The sequence below is a fragment of the Delphinus delphis genome, chromosome 18 (assembly GCF_949987515.2).
Source record: "Delphinus delphis chromosome 18, mDelDel1.2, whole genome shotgun sequence".
Taxonomy (NCBI): Eukaryota; Metazoa; Chordata; class Mammalia; order Artiodactyla; family Delphinidae; genus Delphinus; species Delphinus delphis.
The window spans coordinates 35,167,591-35,184,962 of NC_082700.1; the positions used below are offsets into that span (position 1 = coordinate 35,167,591).

At 34.3% G+C, this 17,372-nt stretch overlaps 1 protein-coding gene across 2 annotated transcripts in view; it reads left to right on the plus strand.

Annotated features, from left to right (window-relative positions):
• The window catches only part of KLHL1 (kelch like family member 1), a 382,458-nt gene that overhangs the window by 133,417 nt on the left and 231,669 nt on the right, over positions 1-17,372 (plus strand). Inside the window, exon 2 of one of the 2 annotated variants that reach the window (XM_059996028.1) lies at positions 13,060-13,242. The exons of the other annotated variant lie outside the window; for it this stretch is intronic. Coding sequence (XP_059852011.1) covers positions 13,060-13,242 — 183 coding nt within the window. The remainder of the gene's footprint in view (positions 1-13,059; positions 13,243-17,372) is intronic. 2 annotated transcript variants of the gene reach the window in all.

Genomic DNA, 17,372 nt, shown 5'->3' on the forward strand with positions numbered 1-17,372 from the left:
TCTTCCTGGCAGCTTATAATAGTGGCAGGGACTTGGATCCCAGAAGGGGCCCTTGAGAATTTCAGTCTTTCCATTTGCTGCAGCTGTAAATCAATATTAGTGGTCTTAAGTTTTTCTGTACATTTGATTGTTATAGATAGCTGATTACCCAGATCAGGAGAGGCCATTGTTTTCCAATTTAATTGTGCCCATTTCATCAGCAATCCAAATTTCTCATCTAATCCCCCAACAAAGATTGAATTAAAGAGGATTTGAGCATTGTTTTCTCTAGCAAATAGCAGAGTTTTCCCAGAGTACTATCTCTAGGCATGAGTGATAAGCATGAACAGTTTCCTCAGGTGTTTGTGTAGAGTCTGAATTTTTCCTCAGTCAATGGGACGAGAAAAGCCCAAGGAATTTCTTCATGAAGGGCTCAAGCTAACTAAGAAGCTTGTCTTACTGCACTGATGTTCTTTCTATGGATATCATCTAAAGGGTGAAACCAGGCAGCAGTAGTTTGCCAGTGTCTGGCTTGGTTTTCTCTGATTAAAATGCTCAGTAGGTGATACAAGTCAGAGAATCCTGGATCATAGGTTTGTATCACAAGGTTAAGTCCTTCTGAAAAGCAGAAGGGGTCCTCAGTGGCCTTGGGAAATTCCTTAACTATGGCCCATAATTCTGCAGGAGATCAAGGCCTATATTCTACCAGATAGCCGGTACCATCAGGGTTCTAAGTAGTGAAAAAGGGAAAGGTTTTTCCGGAAACTATAAAGTAGGGAGATTTTGGAGGAGGAAGAGGAGAATAAGAAAGATAAAATGGCATTGGGAATTCCCTGGTGGTCCAGTGGCTAAGACTCTGTGCTTCCACTGCAGGGGGCAGGGGTTTGCTCCCTGGTTGGTGAACTAAGTTCACGCATGCCGAATGGCACGGTCAAAAGAAAAAGGATAAAAGAAACATAAAATGGTAGCTTAGCAAGTTCTGGGTAAGTAGGGGCCCAAGGAGAAGGAAGGGAGGAAGTGGCCTCTTGACCCATTCCCATGGTGTCTAGATGAGAGCATAGATCGTTATTTGCAGTAATAAGCTTAGAAACAGTATCCTGAAGTGAAGCAGTTTTATGTATTTAACTTATTTTTTTCTCATCTTTATTGGAGTATAATTGCTTTACAATGTTGTGTTACTTTCTGCTGTACAACAAAGTGAATCAGCTATATGTATACGTATATCCCCATATCTCCTCCCTCTTGAGCCTCCCTCCCACCCTCCCTATCCCACCCCTCTAGGTGGTCACAAAGCACAGAGCTGATCTCCATGTGCAATGCAGCAGCTTCACACAAGCCATCCATTTGACATTTGGTACTGTATATATGTCAGTGCTACTCTCTCACATCATTCAAGCTTCCCCTTCCCACCCTGTGCCCTCAAGTCTGTTCTCTACATCTGTGTCTTTATTCCTGCCTGGCCACTAGGTTCATCAGTACCATTTTTTTTTTAGATTCCATATATATGCGTTAGCATATGGTATATGTTTTTCTCTTTCTGACTTACTTCACAATGTATGACAGACTCTAGGTCCAACCACCTCACTATAAATAACTCAATTGTGTTACTCTTTATGGCTGAGTAATATTCCAGTGTATATATGTGCCACCTCTTCTTTATTCATTCATCAGTCAATGGACATTTAGGTTGCTTCCATGTCCTGGCTATTGTAAATAGTGCTGCAATGAACATTGTGGTACATGTATCTTTTTGAATTACGGTGTTCTCAGGGTATATGCCCAGTAGTGGGATTGCTCAGTCATATGGTAGCTCTGTTTTTACTTTTTTAAGGAACCTCCATACTGTTCTCCATAGTGGCATTCCCACCAACAGTGCAGGAGTGTTCCCTTTTCTCCAAACACTCTCCAGCATTTACTGTTTCTAGATTTTTTCATGATGGCCATTTTAACTGGTGTGAGCTGATACCTCATTGTGGTTTTGATTTGCATATCTCTAATGATTAATGATGTTGAGCATCTTTTCATGGGTTTGTTGGCAATCTGTATGTCTTCTTTGGTGAAATGTCTGTTTAGGTCTTCCACCCATTTTTAGATTCAGTTGTTTCCTTTTTTGATACTGAGCTGCATGACCTGCTTGTATATTTTGGAGATTAATCCTTTGTCAGTTGCTTCATTTGCAAATATTTTCTCCCATTGTCTTTTCATCTTGTTTATGTTTTCCTTTGCTGTGCAAAAGCTTTTGTTTCATTTGATTATTTTTATTTCCATTACTCTAGGAGGTAGGTCAAAAAAGATCTTTCTGTGATTTATGTCAAAGAGTGTTCTGCCTATATTTTTCTGTGAGAGATTTACAGTGTCTGTCCTTATATTTACATCTTCAATGCATTTTGAGCATTTTGAGCTTACTTTTGTGTGTGGTGTTAGGAAGTGTTCTAATTTCATTCTTTTACATGTAGTTGTCCAGTTTTCCCAGCACCACTTATTGAAGAGGCTGTCTTTTCGCCACTGTATATTCTTGCCTCCTTTGTCAAAAATAAGGTACCCATATGTGCATCAGTTTATCTCTGGACTTTCTACCCTGTTCCACTGATCTGTATTTCTGTTTTTGTGCCAGTACCATACTACCTTGATTACTGTAGCTTTATAGTATAGTCTGAAGTCAGGGAGCCTGATTCCTGAGCTCCAATTTTCTTTCTCAAGATTGTTTTGTCTACTTGGGGTCTTTTGTGTTTCCATACAAATTGTGAAATTTTTTGTTCTAGTTCTGTGAAAAATGCCATTGGTTGTTTGATAGGGATTGCAATGAATCTGTAGATTGCTTTGGGTAGTATAGTTATTTTCACAATGTTGATTCTTCCAATCCAAGAACATGGCACATCTCTCCATCTATTTCTATCATCTTCAATGTCTCATAGTTTTCTGTATACAGGTATTTTGCCTCCTTAAGTAGGTTTATTCTTATGTATTTTATTCTTTTTGTTGCAGTGATACATGGGAATGTTTCCTTAATTTCTCTTTCAGATTTTTCATCATTAGTGTATAGGAATGCAAGAGATTTCTGTGCATTGATTTTGTAACTTGCTACTTTACCAAATTCATTGATTAGCCCTAATAGTTTTCTGGTGACATCTTCAGGATTTTCTATGTACAGTATCATGTCATCTGCAAACAGTAACAGTTTAACTTCTTTTCCAATTTGTATTCCTGTTATTTCTTTTTCTTCCCTGAGTGCCACTGCTAAAAATTCCAAAACTATGTTGAATAGTAGAGGTGAGAGTGGGCACCCTTGTCTTCTTCCTGATCATAGAGGAAATGCTTTCAGTTTTTCACCATTGAGAATGATGTTGGCTATGTTTTGTTATATATGGCTTTTATTATTTTGAAATAACTTCCTTCTATGCCCACTTTCTGGAGAGTTTTTTATCATAAATGTGTGTTGAATTTTGTCAAAATTTTTTTCTGCATCTATTGAAATGATCACATGATTTTTATCCTTCAATTTGTTAATATGGTGGATCACATTGATTGATTTGCTCTACTGAAGAATCCTTGCATTACTGAGATAAACCCCACTTGATCATGGTGTATGATCCTTTTAATGTGCTCTTGGATTCTGTTTGCTTGTATTTTGTTGAGGATTTTTGCATCTATGTTCATCAGTGATATTGGCCTGTAATTTTCTTTTTTTGTGACATCTTTTTCTGGTTTTGGTATCAGTGTGATGGTGGCCTCATAGAATGAGTTTGAGAATGTTCCTCCCTCTGCTATATTTTGGAAGAGTTTGAGAGCGATAGGTGTTAGCTCTTCTGTAAGTGTTTGATAGAATTCGCCTGTGATGCTATCTGACCCTGGGCTTTTGTTTGTTGGAGGATTTTTAATCACAGTTTCAATTTCAGTGTTTGTGGTTGGTCTGTTCATATTTTCTATTGTGTCCTGGTTCAGTCTTGGAAGGTTGTACTTTTCTAAGAATTTGTCCATTTCCTCCAGGTTGTCCATTTAATTGGCATATAGTTTCTTGTAGTAGTCTCTCATGATCCTTTGTATTTCTGCAGTGTCCATTGTTACTTCTCCTTTTTCATGTCTAATTCTGTAGATTTGAGTATTCTTCCTTATTTTCTTGATAAATCTTGAAAATGGTTTTTCAATTTTGTTTATCTTCTAAAGAACAAGCTTTCAATTTTATTAATCTTTGCTATTGTTTTCTTCATTTGTTTTTCATTTATTTCTGGTCTGATCTTTATGATTTCTTTCTTTCTGCTAATTTTTTTAAATTCTTCTTTCTCTAATTGCTTTAAGTGTAAAGTTAGGCTGTTTATTTGAGATTTTTCTTGTTTTTTGAGGTAGTGTTGTATTGCTATAAACTTCCCTCTTAGAACTGCTTTTGCTGCAGCCCATAGATTTTGGGTCACTGTGTTTTCATTGTCACTTATTTCTAGGTATTTTTTGATTTCCTCTTTGATTTCTTCAGGGATCTCTTGGTTGTTTAGTAGCACCTTGTTTAGCCTCCATGTGTTTGTATTTTTGACAATTTTTTTTTCCTGTAATTGATATGTAGTTTCATAGCATTGTGGTCAGAAAAAATTCTTGATACCATTTCAGTTTTCTTGAACTTACCAAAACTTGATTTGTGATCCAAGATGTGATTTATTTTGGAGAATGTTCCGTGGGCACTAGAGAGAAAAGTGTATTCTGTTGTTTTTGCATGGAATGTCCTATAAATGTCGATTAAGTTCATCTGTTCTAATGTTTAATTTAAAGCTTTTGTTTCTTTATATATTTTCAGTTTGGAGACCTGTCCTTTGGTAGAAATGGGGTGTTAAAATTCCCCACTATTTTTGTGTTACTGTCGATTTCCACTTTTATGGCTGTTGGCATTTGCTTTATGTATTGAGGTACTCCTATGTTGGGTGCCTAGTTATTTATAATTGTTATATATTCTTCTTGGATTGATCCCTTGATTGTTATGTAGTGTCCTTCCTTGTCTTTTGTAATAGTCTTTATTTTAAAGTCTATTTTGTCTTTTATGAGTATTGCTACTCCAGCTTTCTTTTGGTTTCCATTTGCTTGGAATATCTTTTTCCATCCCCTCACTTTCAGTCTATATGTGTTCCTAAGTCTGATGTGGGTCTCTTGAAAACAGCATATATCTGGGTCTTGTTTCTGTGTCAACCAGTCTGTGTCTTTTGGTTGGAGCATTTACATTTAGGGTAATTATTGGCATGTATGTCGCTATTAACATTTTCTTAATTATTTTGGGTTTGTTTTTGTAGATCTTTTACTTCTCTTGTGCTTCCTGCCTAGAGAAATTCCCTTATCATTTGTTGTAAAGCTGATTTGGTGGTGTTGAATTCTCTTAACTTTTGCTTGTGTGTAAAGCTTTTGATTTCTCCATCAAATCTGAATGAGATCCTTGCTGGGTACAGTAATCTTCGGTGTGGATTTTTCCCTTTCATCACTTTAAATATATGCTGCCATTCTCTTCTGGCCTGTAGTGTTTCAGCTGAAATATCGGCTCTTAACCTTATAGGGATACCCTTGTATGTTATTTGTTGCTTTTCCCTTGCTGCTTTTAATATTTTTTCTTTGTGTTTAATTTTTGTTAGTTTGATTAATATGTGTCTCTGTGTGTTTCTCCTTGGGATGCCTATAATTTGATTGTTGGTGCACTTATGTTGTCCCAGAGGTCTTTGAGACAGTCCTCCCTTCTTTTCATTCTTTTTTCTTTATTCTGCTATGCGGCAGTTATTTCCACCATTCTATTGTCCGGCTCACTTATCCGTTCTTCTGTATCGTTATTCTGCTATTGATTCCTTCTAGACTAGTTTTAATTTTAGTTGTTATGTTGTTCATTACTGTTTTTCTGTTCTTCTAGTTCCTCATTAAACATTTCTTGTACTTTCTCTATTCTATTTTCAAGATTTTGGATCACCTTTACTATCATTACTCTGAAATCTTTCAAGCAGTTTGCCTATTTCCTCTTCATTTATTTGGTCTTGTGCATTTTTTTCTTGCTCTTTTGCCTGCAAGATATTTCTCTGTCTACTCATTTTGACTTATGTACAGTATTTTAGTTCTTTTTTTCCCTAGGCTGCAGAGTCATAGCTCCTCTTGCTTTTGTTTTCTGCCCCTGGTGGTGCGGTTTATCCAATGTTTTGTGTAGGCTTCCTGATTGGAGGAACTGGTTTCTGCATTCTGATGGGTGGAGCTGAGTCATTTCCTTCTGATGAGCAGGGCCATGTCACGTTGTGTGTTTTGTGTGTCTGTGATCTTAGTATGACTTTATGCCATCTGTGTCTTCATGGGTGGGTTTGTGTTCCTGTCTTGTTTGTTGTTTGGTGTGAGGTGTCCAGCACTGGGGGTTGCAGGCAGTTGGGTGGAACTGGGTCTTAGATTCAAGTAGAAACTCTGTGAGAGCTCTTGGTGATTAATCTTCCCTGGGGCCAGGAATTCTCTAGTGGTACAGTGTCCTGGACTCTGCGCTCCCACTCCAGAGCCTCAGGTCCAACTTCTTGTCAAGGAACCAAGGCCCTGCAAGTTGCTCGTCCTGGCAATAAAGGAAATTAAAAAAAAAAAAAACTAATGAAACCCCAGACAAATGGTAAAAATAAAATCAAACAAACAAAAACAGAAACAGGGAAACACACACACACAAAAAAACAAAAACAAAAGCAAATGAAACAAAAAGCAAGAGAACAACAGATAAACAAAAGAACCCAAGAACGAAATCAAAGAATTAAAAAGAAAACTAACAAAAACCCAAAACCCATAAAAACAAACCAAAGCAGAGTGCCAGCTGAAGAATGAAGCAAAGAAACAAAACAGATTGACAAAAATGATAGAAAAAAGAAAAAGGAGAAAGGGAAAAAAAGACAGAACAACATAAAAGGAAAGTAGAAATATAAATATAAATGAATAAATATATAAATATATAAATATATATATATATATATATACTAAAGAAGGAAAAAAAAAGACAAACAAAACCCCAGAGAAATGGTAAAGACAATATCAAACAAACAGGGAATTTCCTGGTGACGCAGTGGTTAAGTATCCTCCTGCCAATTCAGGGGACACATGTTTGAGCCCTGGTCTGGGAAGAGCCCACATGTCTCAGAACAATTAAGCCCATGCACCACAGCTACTGAGCCTGTGCTCTAGAGCCCATGAGCCACAACTACTGAGCCCTCATGCCACAACAACTGAAGCCTGCATGCCTAGAGCATGCGCTCTGCAACAAGGGAAACCACCCTAATGAGAAGCACACCACAATGAAGAGTAGCCCCCACTTGCCACAACTAGAGAGCTCGCATGCAGCAATGAAGACCCAATACAATGAAAAATAAATAAATAAAATTGATTTGAAAAGAAAAATCAATCAAACAAAAAAAGAAACAAGGAAACATGCACATACAAAAGAAACAAAAACAGAACCAAATAAAACAAAAAGCAAGAGAACAACCAGACAAACAGAAGAACCCAAAAGTGAAATCAGACAACTAGAATCAGAACTAAGAAAAACAGAAAACCTAAAAAACAAACAAAAGCAGTGTGCCAACTGAAGAATAAAGCAAGGAAACAGAACAAACTGATAAAAATGACTAAAATAAAATGGGAAAAGACACAGAGCAACAGAAAAGTAAAGTAGAAATAGAAATATTAAAAATTAAAAATATATTAAAGAAAAAGAAGAAGAAAAAAGATAAAGGAAAATAACACAGAACAACAGAAAAGCAAAGTAAAAATATAAATTAAAAAATAAATACATTATAAAACATGAAGATCCCAAAAGACTAAATAAAAGAAAAACTACTAAAACAACAAACAAAAAATGCCAGAACCAAAAACAGAATGAGACAAAACATAATCAAATTAATAGTAATAATTATGTTTCCCTGGGTTCTCAGCTGTAAGAGTTCTTGCACATGCCATGAGCCACAGCCCACCTCCACCTTGGCAAGAGGCCCTCTTCTGCCTCTGGGCTGGTCTCTGGACCTGCTGAGGGCCCTGTGGGCCCCACTCAGAGTCCAATCATGCCCAATTCCTGCCTGTGCTTGTCCCCAAAGTCCACAGCTGCCAGACCTAGACCATTTTCATTTGTAGGAACATTCATTGTCTACTCAGATATTCCATAGATGCAGAGTCTACCTAACTGATCATGGGGATTTAATCCATAGCTTGTACAGCTGATGTAAAGATTTTTGATCTTCTTCCTTAGTCACACAATTCCTGAGGTTCAGCTTTGGTTTTATCCCCAACTCTGTGTGTGGTCTACCCATAGGAGTCTTTTCCTGAGGCTGACTTGGAGCTCTTGGGTCTGCCCCAGTGAGGACAGGGCACAGAGGTGGTATGACTACTTGGATCGCTGGAGCCCCGGTGGTGCCAAATGCAGTGAAGCAATTGTAGATTCACAGACCTTTTGGGTTTCATGAGTTCATTGGGAGACTTCAGTATTCCAATTGTAATAGGTTTCCCACTCTATTTGTTTAGTTTCAGACCTTTAGCCTCTAATTATGCACACACACAGAAAAGACCAATTTTTGAATTTCAAATGTTCCCTATTGTAGCCAGTTCAATTTTGTGTCATCTCTGTTATACCGTTGCCATTTACCTAGGTAAGCACAAGAGGCAGCCCCATACTTTTTGTACCTGTACCCAGCAGGAGTCCCAGATAGGAGATAATCCTCCCTCATAACAGTCTTAGACTGTAAACATCCCATTATAGTGCACTCACTAAAAGAGAGCAATCCCTCATGTGATCGATCAAATAAAAGACACCAAGGATAATGATCTAAACCTCAACCAAGGAAGGAGGTTCTGGACCAAGGGGACTTATGACCCAGGTCCAGAGCAGCAAAGGATGTGACAGAGCACAAAGGACTCACACAGGTACCTTGCTCAGATCTACATCAGCTTCAGAGATGAGGGGAAGAGCATTTTGCATCCCACTTCTGACACCAAAAATGTCAGCTGAAAGGACTGCAAACTATAAAAAGGCAAAGAGGTAGTTTATATGGGGGTCTTAGAATTGCAATTCAAGGATCAAAGTTTCTGGAGAAAATCAGAATGGTGTCCCATCAGAAGAAAATGGGCAAGGGTTTTTAATAGGAAAAAGTGGGAAGTTAATGCAGGCTTACACAAGTTGTTCACCAAGAATTTGGATTGGAGGGAAAATCTTTCTTTACATATGATTGATTTATGGAATGCATCTCATTTGTTACTAGGGAAAGTTATGTTTTGTTAGGCTAGACAAAGTCTAGTTCTCAGCAATTACTTATCAGCTTTAATTTACAGGGTTCAGCAGAAGCCTCACATGAGCAGCAAATGTGCAGGCTCTCAGGTCACATCTCAGTCATCCTGACATATTTCTTTTCACAAGGTCAAGAAAAATTTTTCTTCGTTTTACTGCTTTACATATCTTAGGTTGGGGAAATCTTTAGTATCTTTAAATTCTGATGGGAAGAAGTCACATTGGACTTTTAAAACTGTCTTTATTAAAACTAGAAGCTTTATATTGTTGGGTCACAATAAGGATAAAAGTTACAATGTCAGGGCTTCCTGGGTGATGCAGTGGTTGACAGTCCACCTGCCAATGCAGGGGACACAGGTTTGTGCCCCGGTCTGGGAAGATCCCACATGCCATGGAGCAGCTGTGCCCATGAGTCATGGTTGCTGAGCCTGCATGTCTGGAGCCTGTGCTCCACAACGGGAGAGGCCACAATGGTGAGAGGCCCGCATACCGCAAAAAAAAAAAAAAAAAAAAGTTACAATGTGAGACCGAAACATCTGAGAGACTCTCATATTGGAAAGAGATTATAAAGTTTCTTTAAGCTGAAGAAATAAAAGTTAGACAATAACAGAAATAATCCAATGTCAGGTTCTTTCTTAATACTTATAGGAAACATTATAAAGATATGATCTCTATTTCCTAAAATTTTAAACATTTGTTAAAATAATAAGCTTAGATATATGATGAGTCTTAATTACACAATGAACTTTAACTTTAAAATCATACACATCCTGAAACATCTTTTTAGATCCTGAACAAAAGTTCAAGAGCAACAAAACCTACTCAGTTCTGAGATCAGGAAATTATTTATAAGGAAACATGTAAGCACTGTGACAGTGACTTTATAAGGAGAAAATAGAGACAAACCAACAAAACTATTACCCTGGCAGATTAACTAACTTTCAAGAGAAGTGAATCGTTTTCATATATAATATGAAGAAACAAAACATGAGAAATTTTAGGTACAAAATCTAGGCATGAGCATGAACTCTAAAAAGAATTATTTTTGAGGCTAGTTTCCAGCTCTCTGTTCTTTTAAGACTTATTCTCAAATTATTTTCAAATTCTTCAGAAAAAGACCATGTCTATGTCATAATCAAGATTTGTTAATGTACCTAGATTATGTAAAAGAAGGCTATCTTGACAGCAATTAGCTTTTTGACTTTGAATAAATCCTGTCAAATTCTATGCCCTGTTTCATCTGATGTCTTGGTCTCACCAAGCTCCAAAACTGAAAGTGAAATATATTCTATTTTTCACTATTTGCTCTAATATTGCACCCATCATAACTTGAGTGACTTGAAAATAAAGTATACTAATTTTTTTTCCCAATAAAATTTCCCAAGCTACAACATTCTTAATAAGGTATTTGGTTACTAATATTTTGCCTATGATTTTTATAAATATATTTAGGAGAGACAATGGCCATTAATTTTCCTTCCTTGTAACATCCTTTTTAGGTTTTGTATCAACATTATATTTGCCTCATTAAAAGAATTGGGAGAATGATCACTTTTTCTGTTCTCTGGTGGAAGTCTTTTTATTTTCTTTTTAGTTTTTCATTGACTTTACTGTGGTGTGTAGTTTTCTTTGTTTTATCATGGGGTGTATAGTGAATCTTGAATCTGTGTCTTGATGTCTTTAACACATTTTCAAAAACTCTTGGCCATTATTTCTTCAGATGGCCTTTGCCCCATCATGTCTCTCCCCTTCTTTTTAGACTACAATTGCATGAATCTTATAATTTCTTACCATGTTTCATTTGTTTTCCAAACTATTGTTTTTTATCTTTTTATCTCAATATTTTAGTTTAAATGTTTTCTACTTATTTTTCAAATCACTATGTTCTTCATTTGCATTCAATCTACCAGCTCAGTGCATTTACCAAAATCATTAATTCAATTTCCTTATTTATTTCCATTTTATCTTTATAGAGCCTAATATTCTGTGAAATCCTCCAGCTTGTCATATATATTAAAACATATTAATGACAATTATTTTTACACCTACTGAATAACCAACTATGGATCCATCCATTTAAAGATATCTGAAGCACCTGGGAGCATGTTTCTAATATCTGTTTTTCTCCCTATGTCTTCTTTCTCTATAGGCCTGCTATTTTTTTCTTTAATGTCAAGTATTTATATATATATATGAATGAAATAATAGAGTCTGGATGAAGTTAACTCTTTCTAAAGAGGGTTTATTTTGACTGCTGGCATTTACATTAGATCAATTTAATGCAATTAGAGATCTCATTGATTTAAATCTAGGTTTCACCCTTTGTATTATCTTGTCTATTTCCACTTTCCCTGATCTCTAAGATATAGTTCTTCAGGGAGTTCAGTTGAAAGCCCATTTTTATACCACAGTCCCCTGTCTTTGCTGGTCCTTAAATTCAAATTTTTATCTTTCAAACTCTGTTTAACTTCTCAACTTCACCTAAACTATTTTCTGCTTGTCTAGCATGTTTAGGAATAAGCAAATACCACTATGGGAAAAGTGGCACAAAATAGCGGCCTTACTTGAACTTTCCTTCCTTATGTCCCCTCATTTGCCCTCAAGTTCTGACTATATTTGAGGCCTATAATTCCAATAACCATTCCTCCCCCAAGCCCCATGGTACCACCAGAAGTTCTTCTTAGTTGCCACATTATTAGCTTCTGAGCTTCTCAGAATATGCTGCTTACAGTTGGTAGAAACCTTGAGGAGGAAAGAAAAAGCTGTGTAGAATTTTGAGCTGACTTCCATGAGTTTAGCTTATTTCTGGGATCTTGTTCTTTCAGGTCCTTAGTAACTATAAGTATATTCCAATAGTTATTTTGATATTACATGTAATTTTTTCTGGTGTCCTTGGTGAGGGGTTTAGTCAGCAGTATGTTATTGCATTGTAATTGGAAGCAAAATTCTCCATGTTACTACTTATCTTGAAATAAGTCATTTACTTCATTATTATTGTTATGTACTTAATAAATTTTCATTTGTAAGTTGTTTTAAGGATTTATTATCAGAGCACTTGATTGGGTCTGCTGAGCCTATCATGCATTTAAGTATATTGAGAGTCTTCTTGATATGAAATATGGTATCTTAAAGTCTTCATTGTGAAACAGTCTATGATATTAATATATGTAGTAACCAAACTTAAGTATCATGGACATTGTGAAATCCTAAAGTATTTTACATATATATACATATGTATGTATATATATATATATATATATATATATATGATTAAGTATATATTAATAGTGAGCTAATACATTCTGTATGTTTTTGTTTAATCAGTTGGATATAGAATGTGAAACAACTTACTTTAAAATTTTTGTCAATCTTTTTTACAAACCATGTTTTATAATTCCTCACAATGAAAATTGCCTACTTCTGTAAGGCAACATTTACTACAACCTCACAAGAATAGTAATTTAGAATAATATAATTAGATGGTCTACCTCAATGTCAAATTGATTAAATTAACATTTTATTAGTAATAAATTTTAGAATAGGCATGTTTGTAATTTACCATTTCTGTGATGTTTTTCAAGTTTACTAATTTACTGTCTTAATAAATACAAATAACCTATCTTTTAAATCTCTTTAGGATGAGAAAAAAATTACAATTCATTTACTGCTTCTTAGAACAAATCATTTAACACCGAATGCATTTTTCTGATATATTAATAATGAACATAAGGAGAGATGTATTGATTTTTCCTATAAAATTCTAAAATTCTGTATATAGTTCTGGACAGTTGGTGGCACTTTCTAAACCTCTTCTTTTTGTGTATGGTTTTCAGGCTCTCAGCAACTAGCCATTCTCTGACACCTCAAAGTGATGTGGACTCCAGTAGCTCTGAAGAATTCTATCAGGCTGTGCATCATGCTGAGCAAACCTTCAGAAAAATGGAAAGTTACTTGAAACAACAGCAACTCTGTGATGTTATCCTGATTGTTGGGAACCGAAAGATACCTGCACATAGGTATAGTAATCTGTCTTTTTTGGAAATATGCATTCATATGTTTAGAATGATTGTCTGTTATGTAGATTGCAAAATATTCTGCAACTAGAAAATTAAGAATCCACATTTCTAAGAAAGCTTGGGTATTTTTCTTTTACTCTTGTTTATTTCCTTTTGTGGAGAGTTATAATGCCATTTTAAGTCATCTTTTTAAGAAGTAAAGCAAATATAAATAATTCAAAAATAAAAGTTCTAATAAGGGTTGAAAAATACTTCATTTTATTGATTCACAATCATACTAATTGGAAATCAATTTTAACTTAGGAGGATGTACCTAAAGTCTGAAATGAGATATGCTTTTCTGTCAAAATTGAAAGGAAGGCAGGTTATCTTGGGCATACATTATTTATTTCAAATAGGAAAGTCAACCTATTTCATAGTGACATCTTTATTTTACATTGATTAAAAATTCTTTAATTTGTGACATACTAATATTATTCATAAGGCTCAATATATTTAAAGGTTAATATACTTTCAAACATCCCTTATGTATTTATGATTGATAATTCTAAGATACATGAACTAGATATCTGATTATTTTGTATCATATTGATATGATATCAGTTTACTTCTGAAACTTCATTAAGCTTGATGTTGATTTTTTATTCAGCTTTTCTATTTAATTTTTGAAATTTTAGGTAAAAAAATTTTAATTTAATTTTTTGATACTTATTATTTTAAATAGTTGAACATATGGGCAAATTACCTTAGACTACCTTGTTGTATGCCATTTAATTAATTGTATAACAAATGTTTTCAATGTACCCATTTCCCCTATATTTTTTAAATTAAATTATATTATCTAGATAATATATATGGACCTAAATGTGGATTCTAGAAAATAAGGATTCCAGAAAAATAAGGCTATATTTTTATTACAATAGCAATGTTAAAATGTGGACATTAACTTTAAAGCAATACACTAGAAATGCATAGGAAAGAACATTTGACATTAACTAACTCATGTAAGTCATATGGGGTTCAATCTGTCAGCTAACTATGGCAAAAATTCTAATGATATAATATTTGCACTTATTTTTCAAGCACTTCTGTGAAATTGCATTATCATTAGCAAGAGAGCAGTTACATTGTCATTATTATGGAGACATTCAATATTGTAATATATATGGCAAATATGCAAATTATTCTGAGCTATCATCAAAATAGCATCTAGATAAAAATTCTATAGTAAGAGATATTTTAATTTGAGGATGTAGTTAAGTTTATTTCATTTAAATTGCACATTAGTTAAATAATTATATTTTATTTAACTTATATATAATTATATATTTGTTTAAGAAGATAGAGGGACTCAACTCAAAAGTATGTTAACACATCAAATGCTTATTAATTTTTTTTTAAAGAACAAAACTTTATATAATTTGTATAATCTTATTTTATTGGCTTTATTGGTAATAACTTAGTATTTCTCATTTGAATTCCCCCATATTAATTATATTCTACATTGTTTATTACTCTTATCTAGATTGTTAATATTATTTTGTAAATAATGTATTTAATTATGCATTTATTTTGCAATAACCCATATGACTAAGACATAAATTTGTTTCTTGGTTTAGATTACTCTAAAATACCTGAGCAATGTATTATTTATATACATATTATTCTAAACATTTAAATATTTTGTATATTTAGCAGATATTAAATTAAATATCATCAATTAAATATTAATTATGTTTTTCTTAAAATAAGAAAAATTGTACTCTCCACTAAATTTATTTAAACAAGGATTCATATTTTCTTACCCCATGGTTTAAAACTTAAGTACTATCTTTTTAACAAGTAAATTACATACTTATATTTCTAAGTTAAACATATTTTAACAAATATGTGAGAAAATATTTATGGGACACCTGAAAAAAGCAAGCACTGTTTTCAATAATTGGAAATATGTTGCACCTCCTTATTTATACTTTTGCAAAATGAAATAACTGTAATTAATGCAAAATTAGATCTTTGTTTTAAACAAATAATCATCTTAGTAATAGTAATGAATGGATTTTTAAGTCATGCTGTTACATTTTGATTAACACAGTTGAGTATCGTCCTTGGGCAAAATATATATGATGTTGCACTCATTAGCAGTGAAAAATATAGGACTGTTAAAATAAGTTCAAATAATGAAAAAAGAAATAATTTGCATTAAGATCTCCTGCTCTTCCAGTAAATACACTGCAAGCTAATGTCATAAACAGTCATTCATAAAGATCATGTATATTTATTTTCATATTAATTATCTTGTCATTTGAAACTCTCAAATCAATTCTTATTTAATTTAACAGATTATGACCATTAAAGGGCTCTCCATAAAACCTTTAGTTTATGTGATGACTATATTGTATATATATTTTTAACGTGATGTAGGTCACAACTATCAATTTATTTATGAAATGCCATTTCTGTATAGGTACCTTAAGTTATTATTAGGCATATTTTTAAGTAGGTTAATTCTGAAAGGCTAACAATACTTAAGATGACACATTAATACATTTTCACCATGAAAAATAATGAAACTTTTGATTTTATCTGTGTTTCAGTTTCTCAGAGAAATTCGAAAATAAATATAGACTTCTCATAAATGGCCCAGAATAACTGATTAGCAATAAGTGAACCAAAACACTTGAATATAAAACCGTGAATACTAAATACAGGAATTTTGATAGGTAGGCTGCCTGTAATAAAGGATGTCAGATGCTGAAAATTAGACTGGCAAGATCAATATTAATAATTTGGACAGTCAAATCTTCAATAGTAAAAAATTAAGGAGTTTTCATGGCTTACTCTCTCATAATGCACAGATATATAATGAAACATGGTTAAGCTATTGAAAGTTTTTTCTCCCTTTAGCCATTATTAAGAGTAAGTGCAGTGGATAGAAATAAATGACAAAATCTCAAATAGCTAACATCCTCTGAGTTGGAAATAATGTTACTTATAATTTTATGTGCATAGAAACAGTGTAGAAGCATATACAACCTACAGTCAATAAAGTTTTTTTTTTTCCTGGGAGCAGTGTTGCTGGGCAGGATAAAAGAGGTGTTGGAATTATTTTTAATGTATAAACATATAAAGTCTTTGAACTTCTTATTATGAACATTTCATGATCAAATAAATACTTAATGAAAATTAAAATGATATGTGATGGGGACAAAACAGATTTTCTCTTTAGACCAAAATACTGGGCATTTCAGGAGGCATCATATTCCGTTTTCATTTTTGTGCATGTTTGACAATGAATTTAATTATTTCAAAATACATTTATTATTTTAATGTTCTTTACTGAGCACAAGTATCAAGGAAATAGGTGAGGCTAAAAGTGGGAATTGATGTATTTAGAAACATATTTAATAGAGTAAAAAGAAATTACTTTAGAAGTAACTTAGATGTTAATACTCAGGAGTAGGCAAGTAGTAGTGTTTCTCTCTACTGGTGGAAAGTTTATTTATAGATATTCTTTGATGGGAGAGGAATAATTCATTTTTCCATTATATTAAATCCAACATCCACCTAAATCTCTCAATCAGCTTCGTAGTTTATAACCGTTCTGTACAAGCTTCAGGAAAAAAAAAAAAAAACATGTCCCAGTGCCTGTTGGTTTCAGTAACTCCAGGCAACTCCCACAGCTCCAGGCATCACCCATGGCACTAGGCTCTAGAAGGGCTCCTATGGACACAGGATGCCAATCTGCCATTCACCCCAGATTACAAGGGGGTTCCTTGAACCTAGGCTTCTGGCTGGGCCCAACCAAACCAACTACTAGAGACCCAGGGTTTGATCCATTCTAGTGTCAGGCCAGGCCCCATATCTCCACTTTCTCAGTTCACCCCAGTTCCAGACCTGCCCCTGTGGACACAAAGTCTTGGTTGGTTCCCATGGATCCAGACTCTCTGCTTTCTCAGCACCAGACTTGCTTTGTCAGAACAAACCCTCAGACTGGCCCCCAAGTTCCCAGTTTACAGGCTGACTCTGGTGGTCTCTGCTCCAGGCTTACCCTAGTGCTAAGCCAGCCACAAGAATAATCTAATACTGTAATGTGGTTGTGTGTTAATCACTTTAGTACAGAGGTTAGA